We start from the raw sequence: 13,291 nt of genomic DNA, 5'->3' as shown, positions 1-13,291 counted from the left end.
ATATCATATCTATGTTCAAATTTAGGAATATGATTAACTCCCACTAATCTTTTGTAAACCTAGTAAGCAAAAGATTCATTTACATCTTTATGAGAAATCAAACAATTTGATATTTCTCTCATAAGACGCTTATAACTCCCACTAGCTTGCTAAGATTCATGATGGATGGATCTCTGCAACTTATACGTCTTGTGATTCCTAGTCTTAGACATATATTATCAAGACTATCTTGATAATGGTTTGGGAAACCCATATTATGTCCAAACATTGAATCACCATTTAGTTGTAGTTAGCAATCTTCGAGTTAACAGAAACCAAGACAATGTCAAAGATGGTTTCTTCCAAGTCAACCAATCTCGTTGATTGTCGTCACCTTAAGCTACCAATTAGCTATGAAGGTTTCACTATTTCGGGTCAAATGGTACTATACCATTTCCTTGAGTATATGTCTTATATACACTGAATGTAGTCATAAGGATTTTCATTCTTATTTCTTTCGAATTAAGAGGTGTAACTCTATGACATAGTCATAAAGTTCAAACCATTCAACTGAGACGGTTTATAGATCGTTCTCAACTACCTTGTAGCTAGTGGTGTAGGAACTAAGTTGTTATATTTATTGATTATCATCTTGTCTCTCAAAGAACCAATTCTTTGAGTTCTATCTCCCGTTCATTTGCTCTATCTTAGGCAAATCCTATTGTAGGATTACAATGAACTACCCAACAAATAACATTTGTTAGTTGGTTTATACAAGTGATATCCAAAGGTTAATTTAAGGATATCCCACAAGATTGTTCCCAAACAAATATTGCTTATTAGCACACAACCCCAAATCTTAACACGATTAAGACTTGTCTTTCTTTCCAACTACATCCTATGGAGTTATGAAAATTTTGGAAGATCTTCTAATTGGCAATCATATTGTCTTAGAAGTATATATCCTATATATAGGTAATTGATAACATCCAACGAACTACATCTTATTGGAGTTCGTTCTTCTCCCAGTGGAGAAATCCATGATCTTATGTTACTACTTTCCTTGATATCTTTCAATGAAACTCTTCTAAAGTGTTATTTTTTCTTGGATAAAATATAAGGAGGTAAATACTTTAGACATCTTACTCATCAACTTACATTCTTGAATTCTTTGAAATATTTTGCAAAGTATTTGGACTTGTATTTATTCAAAATAAATGATAGTCCAACCGAGAGCGATCTTCGGTGAATGTCATACAACATGACTAGTATTATGTTGTGGACAAGTGTCACTAACATCTAAGTGAATTAACCTCAACAACTTTGTGATCCTTTCTTCTTTTCAAAAGAATAAAGATTCAAATGTTTCGCCTCTAATAATTTTAACAAGAAGGCATTGGATCCGGATCTAACGATCCAAAGCATCCATATATGACCAACTTGTAATTTATGTTTTAGAGGTGTCACAACTCAGTGGGATTAGTCACTACCTTGCAAGGTTTTGAGTTTTAAGCATCGTTATATTCTAAACAGTTATCACTACCACATCATCTCTACTATAGAGATAATCAATCAGATTACAATAATCCAATCATTCATTAATAGAGAACAATGTTTTGTCAAACAAAACATTCATCCATCTCTTAAAATAATAATGACGGAATTAAGTTCCTTATTCAAATTGGAATGTAAAGACAATCTTTGTTTTTCCAATTTCTTTGGTAGTTCATATGAGGAAGTAAGTACTATATGCTTTCGCAGAGATCTATATTTTATTCATGTTCTGAATGTGAAGTATTTTCTCTTCTCTCATTAATCTTCAACTTCTCATTAGCCACACTTTTTCAACGATTCAACAACAATTTACAACCCCTTCGAAATATGTGTTCTTGACACTTGCAATACATTTCTTGCAAATACGTCTTCCAATGTCCATCATTTCATAAAGAAAGTTTGTTCCCTTGGAGTTATTTCGCCTTCTTCATTTGACTTCTCCATTGACTACAATAGTCATGGTCCCTTAAACTCCCACTATCTCTCTTGAAACTTATTTCAATTGTGTTATACACATCAAACGATTTGGAGAGCGTTCGGTTATTGTTCACTATATAGTTTACAATAAACTTAGTGAACCATTTGGATAGAGACTCAAAGGTGAAGTCCTTGCCTAGTTTCTGTCTCCTTAAGTGGTTTAACACTTCAACACTCAATGATTCAAAATCATCATAAGTCCATGTTGATGGACTATTTTTGTCAATCAACCATTATGTTCTAAACATGATTACAAACTTTCAAGATTTGTTCAAGGCAACTCTCATTTCTTCATTCAACAATTTGTAAGTGAAGAATCATGACACATAAGGTGTCCATGCCCTTGTGCTTATTTCTAAAATTCCTTGTTCATTTAACAAAAAAACAAGCACTAGTGTTTGCATTAACTAAGGGTTGTTCAAAGCAACTCTTATTTCTTCATACAATGATTTGTAATGGAAGAATTATGACACTAAAAGTGTTCATGTATTTGTGCTAATCTTCTCAAGTTCCTTTGTTATGAACAAAGGAATAAATATTTGTTGTTTGTGTTGTCCTCTTTATGATAGACTTATCTAACATGTTCTTCCAATGATACATTATCAATATGAAGATTGTGAGGATAAGACTACTTATGTACATATACAATCCATTCAAGACAATCTATGAGATTGTGGTACCAAGTCTAGAAACTAAAGCCCTCAGCTTTTCTTTGTCAAGTTTTGGATAGCGTTTGCAAATATATCGGTAAATAAATACATAATGAATATAAATTGATTGATTTTAAGCTATTTGATATTGGTCTTTAAATCAAATAGCACCACCCACTATTTTTGGCAAATTCCACATCCCTCATTGGAATTTGAGAGTTTTGGAGGAAACTCTTAGTTGGGTATGGGAGGCTCACTATTACCAAGCCCACCTCACAATGATATGATGTTGGCTAGCATCAATAATAATGAGAGACTACGATTACTCATTTACATCTCATGTAAGTACCCATCTTATTTGGCCTCTAGAGAATGATGCCTCACAATGATATGATGTTGGGTCCATTGCACTTAGTTAAGTCATTCCCACCATGCAAGTTCGGGTAGGGGTTCAAGAACAACCTCACAATGATATGAAGTTGATCATTCTTGTTGCCTACCTTCACAACATCATGTATGCGTATAGAACTCCTCCTGAGTGTAAGCACATAATTTGTACTCCCTCATGATAGGGTGAAGTCGATGTATGAGTCACAAACAATCGGAGCCTACCACAGTGGAAGGCCACGAAAGAGTGTTCAATGCATTCTCACACTTGCCAACTTAATAACGGTTTAGTTGAGGGTTTTTAGCTCTCATCACATATAAGCATGCATTTTAATCTCATTAAAATAATTTTGTCCTATTACAACTATTGGTCGATTTAGTAGTATATGATACTCCCACTATGATTGTAAAATGTTTTTTAAGCCAAGAGTATATGGTACTACTAACATAAGCTTTGCATTCATTGATGGACTATATAGTTGTCTTAGGGCCTTAGGATGACTATGAACCTTTGATTCGATCCAACACGAGCCTAGTGTTGGATCTTGGTCTAGGGATAGTGATTGATTTTACTATTCGTTTAATCACATTAAGGCGTGTTTTCTTATTGGACATTGGACTCAACTACTCCAATTTCATGCATATCAAATAAAATTATAGAGGAGCATTTCAAAGTAAAGAAGAGCTTATGCTCTTTTACAACATTTGATCATATCAAATTACAACAAAAAAACTAATCTACACATTCCCATGGTTCAAACAAATTTGAGAGACGGCCTTTCACATAGCTCAATTATCGTAGGCTTTGGTTCAGAATCACCCTTTCTTTAATTAATTAACACTTTAACTAATTAAACTTGAATGCAACATTTTCATTTGGTTTTTGTATCTATAGAATAGATTTAAATGGAGCTAAATGAAATGAAAATCCAATTCACATTTAAAGAGACAAAACTATTTTGTTCTCAACTAATTTGGGTCAAAATGCAATAACCTCAACTTTTGGGCTATATTGCAAAATACAAACTTTTTGAGGTCATTTTGTAAAAACACAAAAGTCCATTACTTCATGTAATTACAACTAGAACCCACAAAATTTCAACAAATACAAAAACGTCATTAAAAGGAGCAAAACAATTTGTCCTTTAGTGATTTTGGGCCTTTACCTAAAAACGTAAACTTTCGGGTCAAAGTGCAAACACACAAAAGTATCAAAAGTTTGTAATTGCACAAAAGCCCCAATAGTACCCCCCATTATAGGGGTGGCCGGTCATGGTGAGTGGTGATGGTGTGTGTGAGTTGATTTGTGTGTTTGAAAGTTGTAAATGATTGCTATAGAGTGAATAGTAAAAAAGGTATGGGTGTTGTTTGAAAAATTGTACGATCCATCACTAACAAAAACAAATAAACAACCAAATACTCTTTTTGAATCAAAACAACAAACTTTTTGTTCTTGGTATGAACAACAAGAACAAAGCAAGAACATTGAAGAACATCCATGAAAACCCGTAAGAGCTCAATCAATGTTTTCACTCAATAAAACTCAAAGTTTCATTACTCAAAAGAGGGTTAACATCCTAGGGTACTTAGGGGTTCCTAATGTCACTTTAAAACACTTTTAACAAGACAAACAAGAACAAAAAAATCCACCCCTTGGATTTGGCCGAATTTCCCCATAAACATGGCACCAAATTTTAGCTCCAAAATTCATGCTTAAATGAACTACATCTACAACTTTTGAGATGACAAATTTTCTAACAAAATTTACATTCAAAGAAGCAAGAATAAAGCTTGTAACAATTACAACATTCAAATCATAAACTATAAAAATACAAACCCAAAAAGATTCACCAACTACTAGACTTAGGCTCTGATACAAGGTCTAAAATATCAATGATATCGGAAATATCGGTAGTCCAAAAACACGGAAATTTCAATGGAAATATCGGATATTATCGATATCGATAAAAATTGAATAAAAACCACGGAAATTGTAAGAAAAACTTGGAAATTTTTATTGAAACTTTGCAGGATGTTTATTTAGTCAATTATCTATTAGTTTATCACAAAAAATAGGAAGGAAATACATTGCATGATGGATTTAACTGATTTAAGTTGATTATATAGCGAGCTGGCAAACATTGTGAGTGTAGAAAATATGTAGTAATTAATGAAAGAAGTTAAAACACCATAATCATTTATATATAATGAATTAGTACAATATTTTACACTTTATACATTGCATGGTAAGATACATGAGTAACTTAGTGCCACATAGAGTTCCTATAAAGGTTTAAAATATCGATGATATCAGAAATATCGGTAGTCCAAAAACATAGAAATTTTGATAGAATACCGAGATAATATCGATATTTTAGACCTTGCTCTGATACCACTTGAAGGAAAAATTTGTGAAAAACAAGTTCATTTAAGTAACATCTATGCATGTAATTAACAATTAAAGGCGGAATCATGCTTGTATGCACTCAAAAACAAAACTTTACCCATGAAATTCAAGGCCTAGTAGTTGTGGTGAACCAAGACTCAACTCAAATCTTAAAGAAAAGAGTTGAGAAACTTTTATACCTTTGAAGCACCTCTTTGCTTAGCAAATGATATTCACCCATGTGAGGGCCTTCTTTCCTTAGTCTCCTTGCTCCTTGGCTCCATGGATGTGGATGGAGGAACTTTGCTTCTTTGCTCCATGACTACTTGGATATGGATGAAGGAATGGATTCTCCAAGTTCCCAAGAAAGGGAACCTCTAAGTATCCACAGCAAGGAGAGCACTAAGGAAGAGATGAGTGACCTAGGAAGAAATCGATGCTAGTCCATTCTTCCTAGGGTGGCCGGCCTCTTAAGAGAAGAGAGAGATTTTTCTGTTTTTCTCTTTTCTCTCTAGAAAACCCTTATGAAGGAATGGGTTATAATTTCCTTTCTATAGCCATTTACATTGAGTGGCATAACTGAAATTAAAACTGATTCCCCCTCACACTTTCTATGGCCAGCCATGTGGGTTCATTGGGCTTTCATCCCTTTTGTGTTTTCAAGTTGTCATACAACTTGATTTATTGGACTTGACATTCGAAGCCCATTGGGCCTTGAGGTGCAAAGCTAACCCGAGGTCTAAAACGAACTTATTCGTTTGATTAATTAACATATTAATTAATCGTAGCCATAAATAATTAAACCATTTAATTATCCTTACTCATCTCCGCTGTTTTTTCAATCTCTACCTTACACGGTGTACGATCCATTAAGTTCCTTTTAGCGAGGCAGTGGGCGATTAGAACTCTTCAAATCGATTATGAATTGAAACTTACTTTTAAATTCTTCCTTTAGTGATTATACACCTTTAGGGCTTCCACAAAGCATGAGTGACACCTAGCAGTATGTCATGGCTACCCAAGCTAATCAGAAGAGGTGGAGAACCTATTCAATTTGGGATTACAATGCACTACAATCTTTTTCTAATACAATACTCTTGACCACATTGTTTGATTTGATAGTTTATTCATGTCTACTATTCAATGTGATTCTCTTACTTATATGATTACCTTGAATGTGATTTGAAACGAATTCCTAAATCTCATTCATACTCTGGCCAGAGATTCTTAATCATATCATAGAGTATTCTTCCTCAAACGGTTTGAATGTTAGAGATCCCTTGTTGTGCATTCACTTGCCTCCATGGCTAAGTGGCTTAACCCCAACTATGTCGTGAACACCCTTTGACGGAGTGACTTTGACATAGTCAAAGATCAAGGACCTAACCATAAGACAACTATGATGCCTCAGGTTAAAAGACTACTTTGCATTATCTCAACCATGAGTTTTCATGTGACATGAGTATGAGAACTCCATGTTGATCGTGTTCAGTGAACTCATTCTCTATTGAGCACCTACATGCTTGTCTTGGTGTCAGTCACACCAATGACTTAAGACCAGTCACTCTCTCTAAGAGAAGACATAGCACGTACTGATCTTAACGGAATGTCAATGCCCAATTGGCAATCCCATGATCAGGGACGTTTAGGATATTTATACGAAAGAGAATGGTCTCATAAATCTAACTTCTTTAGATCACATTCTCCCAATTACATATTCCTTAGACTTATCGTTTAATCATATAACATGGCTTTAAACAATAATCTTTGCCCTTTATATTAAACTAGATTAGTTTATCATGTAAAATGTTCATAAAGTATCATCATATGATTTGCTTTAGGGCACATTTCTAACAATGGATGTATATGAACCTTGTCTTGATTAATTAATATTAATATTATGGTATAACCATCACAAGCCTAATCCACACAATTAGTGGTCCAAACCTCAATTCTCATTCCAAATGGTCCAATGCCTAATCACTAATAAAGGTGGCTAACCTAATATAAGGCCCTCTAGGGAGCTTGAGTTCCCTGATGTGGGACTAAAGGAGGCTCAAAACTCCAACATTTGTAAATGACACTTCGTATGTAGTCATTTGAAAATCCTTCTCTTATGTCTTTGTAGTGCTAATATGAGAATTTTCTAATTCCTTCTATCAATAATTTATAATCTAATTTTTACTAGCTTGACGTCACATCTTTTTTTTAAAGGTACGATATTCAATAAACAAATCAAAATACGAACAAACTAAGGATAGTGTGCGTGATAAGTCTCGATAAAAATCTTATATGAGATTTCAACTCAGTAGAAGAGAAAAAAAGTGTCCTGCACAACAGAGAAACCTATCCTCAAATGAACAATAATGTAACAATTGAAAACAATCGTCAATTAATACATCCATATTCACATCAAGAAGCTCCTCAAACCATAAAAATTCTTGGTCACTGACGACTCCCATGCGAGCAAGTCGATGAGCTGCTGTGTTACTTTCACGATACGTGTGTGTGATCTACATCTTTGTGAATAACTTGGGCAAATGTCGAAGGTCATTTATGACAGGTCCCAATAACGAGTAATCAACATCATTCCCTTTCATGGCTGCCATCACCATCCTTAGAATTTGAAAATCCATCGTTCATAGTTGTATTAGAAGGGTCTGTTTGGTGGCCTGGTTGAGATAGGTTGTGACCAATTAAAATAGACTTAAGTCAGTTATTTATTTGTTATGTCAATATGTGAAATGAACAAGACTGACCATGATGAGTTATTAATCCACAATAAAGTGGTTTATCTGACTTATTTTTATACATGGGTTATAAGTCTTGTCTTACATGTCTTTGCCAATCTAATTCTATCATTAGGACCCAATCTCATCTTGCCCACTAAACGAGTCATTACTAGACCCTAATAAAATCATTGTTGCTATAAGCCACCGACAATAGTCTTTGATGGTATTTAAGTAGGTTGGTGATAAAAAATAATAAAAGATTTTCTAAATTGCTCTACTAAAAACATAGTGTTTACATAGGCCTAAACTTATCAATTTATTATTTGATCTTGAGCGAAGCTTTGAGTTTAAAATTAGGGAAATTGGCTTAAATGATTCATTTTTGACATTCGATTGCTGAATTAATTGTTTTTAACATATTGTCGTCAATGTATGATTGATATGTCATCGATATATTTTCAATAAGTGAACAATATTTAATTTTGATGATTTCAACAAATATATCATTTTAGCCAATTACCCTGAAAACTATGATTTTGATTGTACTTAAGTCCATAAATAATGCCTCATAAGGTTATTAGAACTTGCCCAACTTTTTTTTATTAAAGAAGAGATTTTAAGGAAATCCCAAATCCCGAATGGCAACATGTCAATTGATAATTTAAATTAAATAAAACTTAAAATTGTGAAGTTAGCAGCCAGACAAGGGTGTATTTTGCATCACCATAACTATGGTGTATGCTCACTATACACCTAATTATTTGTCATGTGTCATTTCACCTAACTCTAGTTAACTTTAACATTAAATGTTACTTTTTTTAATTTTGAAAAAAAATTAACCAAGATTTAATGAAATGACGCGTGGCAAATGATTAGGTGTATGGTGAGCATACATCAAAGTTTACCGTAGTAAGCAAAAATGTTCCTACTAGACAATGCATAATGGGTACTGTTAATGGGATATTATTTAGGTACTCTCTAGTGAGGATTTTATGTACTTATTTTCTAATTTAGTCCAATAAAAGAATGTAATGTGTTTCTTGTTTTTAAAGCTCGAGAAAAATTAAATAACATATTCAGTATATGTATTATAGTATGACAGGACAAAATTCAAAAATAAGTATTCACTAGTGAGTACTCAAATATTATCTCAGTTAATATGCTAAAAGTGGCAATTTTCCTTGTTCTTCTTTGGAGTGTGGAAAGAAATGAACTCTTTTTTTGTGGCAAGGAAAGACACTCGAACTGACGGAACTAATTTGTTGGGCAATTAGTTGGATGAAAGAATTCCAACACTAGCATGGGAAAAATGAAAAACGCAGCTGTAAAATTTCTCAAAAATAGACAAAGCTGAAAGAAGGATGGTCCAAATGTAATTTTGATGCGGCTTGGGATGAACATAGAAATATTAGTGGCGTAATAGCGTGATTTTGTGGTGGCCTTGGCAAAGAGGCATGCTGCTATTCCTTCCCCTTTGCTGGCCGAGACTATGGGAGCTAGGGATACTGCTTGGTTGGTCAAGGAGAAGCAATTACAAGCCTTGGTTTTCGAAGGGGATGCGTTACTTGTGCTGGCAACTTTTCAACAGGATGGTCAAGAGGATTACTCGCCATTCAGAAATATTCTAAATGATACTCGCTCGATGATTCAGCCATTGCCCCAATGGAAGATTGGTTTTTGCGGAAGGGAGACAAATAAAGTGGCGCATAGATTAGCACAAATGAGTCTGAGTACTGATAATCCTATTCTTTGGTTTGAAAAACTTCTTAATGTAATTGTGGATCTTCTATTTGAGGATAGTAATTCCTAATTTCTTTGGTGCAGGACACTCTTTTTCCCTTTGACCAGGTTGAAATCCCTGACAAAGTTTTTATCGTAGCCTATTGTATGCACCATATCTTCATTAATTATACATATTCCTATCATTAATGAATATCGTACATTTGCTAAAAAAAAAAAGTGGCAACATTCCTCAGCATTTCAACGAAGCCAATTCAAAATGGCTTTAAAGTTTAAACAATTATGCTACCGCAAACGGGGATGTGGGTTATCAGGACTGGAAAGGAGATAGTTTATGGAATTGACTTGGCTGTTCAAAGAACGAAGAGGAGTTCTTCCTCAAAATATTTCGTGACAAGTTTTGGAATTTAGTGCTATAATTGGAACTACTAATATTATAAATCACTCTTTAAAAATCGTTTCTGCAAAACAATCAATTAAAATTAAGGTCGTTTAGTCAATCGACTATAACAAATAGATAAGCGGTTCGTAATTTCTACAAAAGAAAATAAAATAATAAGATACGAGATCATTTAGTCATCAAACTGTATATAAACAGATGAATGAATTTAGTAAAAACATTATGAACCGTCTATCTAAACGCATCCGTGGAAGTTCAAACTCGGCTTGAAAATTAATCATAAGCACCTTTTATTAAGGTCTTTTCTTTCTTTCTGAAGCAGGAATGTTTGTGTTGAGAATCCATTGGTCCATATAGATTTTGAAAATGACCTTCAGTTTGGTGACCCCTAAACCTGATATCTCAAAACCAAAGAAGACCCAGATCCTAAATTTCAATGGCGTATTTCGTGTGCCGTGGAAAATAATGTTGCAATTGTTATATCAAATAATTAACCAGTTACAAACCAAAAAAAAAAAAGGGTAAAGTACAAAAAAGTACCTCAACTATTGGTGTCACGACACTTTCATACATCATCTTTTAAAATTGACAATGTCATACCGCATCTTACGAATTTGTGATAATATCATACCTCCGTCAGTTTTTCTGTTAATTTCTCTGTTAAATGATGATGTGGCCCGACACGTGTCCCACTCACTAATCCAATTGGATTAAAAAATAATCAAATATATTTTTAATAATCAAACATTAAAAAATTAAGAATAATAAAATAAATAAAAAAAAATATATATATATATATTAAATCTCTCTCACTCTCTCCTCTCTCTCTCCCCCCTTTCTCGCCACTCTCTCTTCTTTGCAACCCAAAATCCCTTCGCACTCTCTCTCTTCATGCCTATAAACCAACCAATCAAACCACCCAACTAAATTGATATGCCTGTAAACCAACCAATCAAAACATCTAGTCACTTTCTCGCCTCTCTCTCTTCTCTGCAACCCACTCTCTCTCTCCCCGCTTTCTCGCCACTCCCTCACTCTGCCAACCCAGTTCGTCCCCCCCAACCCAACGCACACTCATCTCTCCTCCCCAATCTTCAACTTCTTCCCCTTTTCCCTCTACCTGCAACCCAGAAAAAAAAAATTCGAACCCAATTTCGGCCCAAGAAGAAGAAGAAGAAGCCTCTCTGTCTCCTTCTCATCTTCATCTTCGTCCCCTTTTCCCTCTACCTGCAACCTAGAAACAAAAAAGAAAACAAAAATTGAACCCAGTTTCGGCCTGCAACCCAGAAACCAAAAAAAATAAAAAATTCAAACCTAGTTTCGACCCAAGAAGAAGAAGAAGGAGGAGGAGGAGGATTGAGAAGAACAAAAAAAAAATTGAAAACGAAAAAAAAAAAAGTGAAGAAGAAGAAGAAGAAGAACGAAAAAAAAAAAAGTGGCTGGATGTTTCAGCCCAGGAGAAGAAGAAGAAGATGAAGAAGAAGAAGGAGGAGAGAGAAGAACAAAAAAAATTGAAGCCGAAAAAAAAAGTGAAGAAGAAGAACGAAAACGAAAAAAAAAAGTGACTGGATGTTTCGGCCCAGGAGAAGAAGAAGAAGATGAAGAAGAAGGAGGAGAGAGAAGAACAAAAAAAATTGAAAACGAACAAAAAAAAAAGTGAAGAAGAACGTAAAAAAAAAGTGTGGAAATTTCGGCCAAAGAGAAGAAGAAGAAGATGAAGAAGAAGGAGGAGAGAGAAGGACAAAAAAAATTGAAAACGAAAAAAAAAAAAAGTGACAAATCGCCCAGGAGAAGAAGAAGAAGATGAAGAATGAGGAGAGAGAAGAATAAAAAAAATTGAAATTGGTGCGGGAGAAGGAAAGGATGCCGCATCCCTAGGAAGTTTTTTTTTGTTTTTTTATTCTTAATTTTTTAATATTTAATTATTTTTTAATCCAGCTGGATTAGTGAGTGGGACATGTGTTGGGCCACGTCAGCATTGAACAGATAAATTAACAGAAAAACTAATGGAGGTATGACATTGTCACAAATTCGTAAGATGCGGTATGACATTGTTAATTTTAAAAGATGAGGTATGAAAATATTGTGACACCAATAATTGAGATAGTTTTTTGTACTTTACCCAAAAAAAATTACACAACACAATTTCCAGCCCTCCCGGCTCCCACCACCTCCGAACAACCACCAAAGAGACATAAGAGAAAGAATGTAACACATCAGAGAAAATCAGAGACATTTGGAAATGAAAAAAAAAAAAAAAAAAAAAAAAAAAAAAGACTCCTGAATCAGACTAAAGCTACTAAACAATTCAATCAATGTCTAACAAAATAACTTGGATCCTAGTAATATATGTATGTGGGCCTTAAATCATAACTAGCCAGTACTCAAACTGAAATTGGTACCACCTTAAATCTTAATCGATGATGATGCTTGAACTTCATCCCTCCCTTGCACAATATGTAATGACACTGCAGCCACGATGGTAAGGATTGACCTGTCCAGATGTACCACAATTATAATAAGAACTGCCTCGTCGATCGTATGGAACTTTATCCCTCTCTAGGGCTCCATAGCTTATGCATCTTGTGGTTTCAGCTTCTTCCGTGTCCTCGTCACCCTCCTCCTCCTCTTCCTTAATGTTCAGGCAATCCTCACCCGACAAGCCATCACACCGATCCGGTAGTGAAGCTACTTCTACTTCACCGGCGTTACGCCTCATGCTCGAGTATTGTGTTGACTCCACCACCATTGCTAAGGTCATGACAAGGAGAATAATTACTGAAATTATAATGATATTATTCGTCATGACCACATATGAGAGATATGAATCGGGAGAAACTAACAAGATAGTTGGTGGGGGATGGCGATGGATGATGAAGCCTTGGTGAGTACAGTTAGTGTAGCGATGCCTTAACTAGCTAGAGTTGTAATTAATCTGTTCAACTGATCTAGTTATAAGCTTGTTTTATGCTTTGGTGTGACACCT

At 34.6% G+C, this 13,291-nt stretch overlaps 1 protein-coding gene across 1 annotated transcript; it reads right to left on the bottom strand.

The window, feature by feature from the left end:
• Window positions 1-12,742: 12,742 nt before the first annotated feature.
• LOC103444469 (protein RALF-like 33) lies at window positions 12,743-13,054 on the bottom strand. The gene has a single exon (XM_008383395.1). It carries the CDS (start codon window positions 13,052-13,054, stop codon window positions 12,743-12,745), a length of 312 nt encoding a protein of 103 aa, XP_008381617.1.
• Between the last annotated feature and the right edge of the window lie 237 nt (window positions 13,055-13,291).

The sequence above is a fragment of the Malus domestica genome, chromosome 09 (genome assembly GCF_042453785.1).
Source record: "Malus domestica chromosome 09, GDT2T_hap1".
Classification (NCBI taxonomy): Eukaryota; Viridiplantae; Streptophyta; class Magnoliopsida; order Rosales; family Rosaceae; genus Malus; species Malus domestica.
This window is presented reverse-complemented; position numbering and strand designations above follow the sequence as displayed.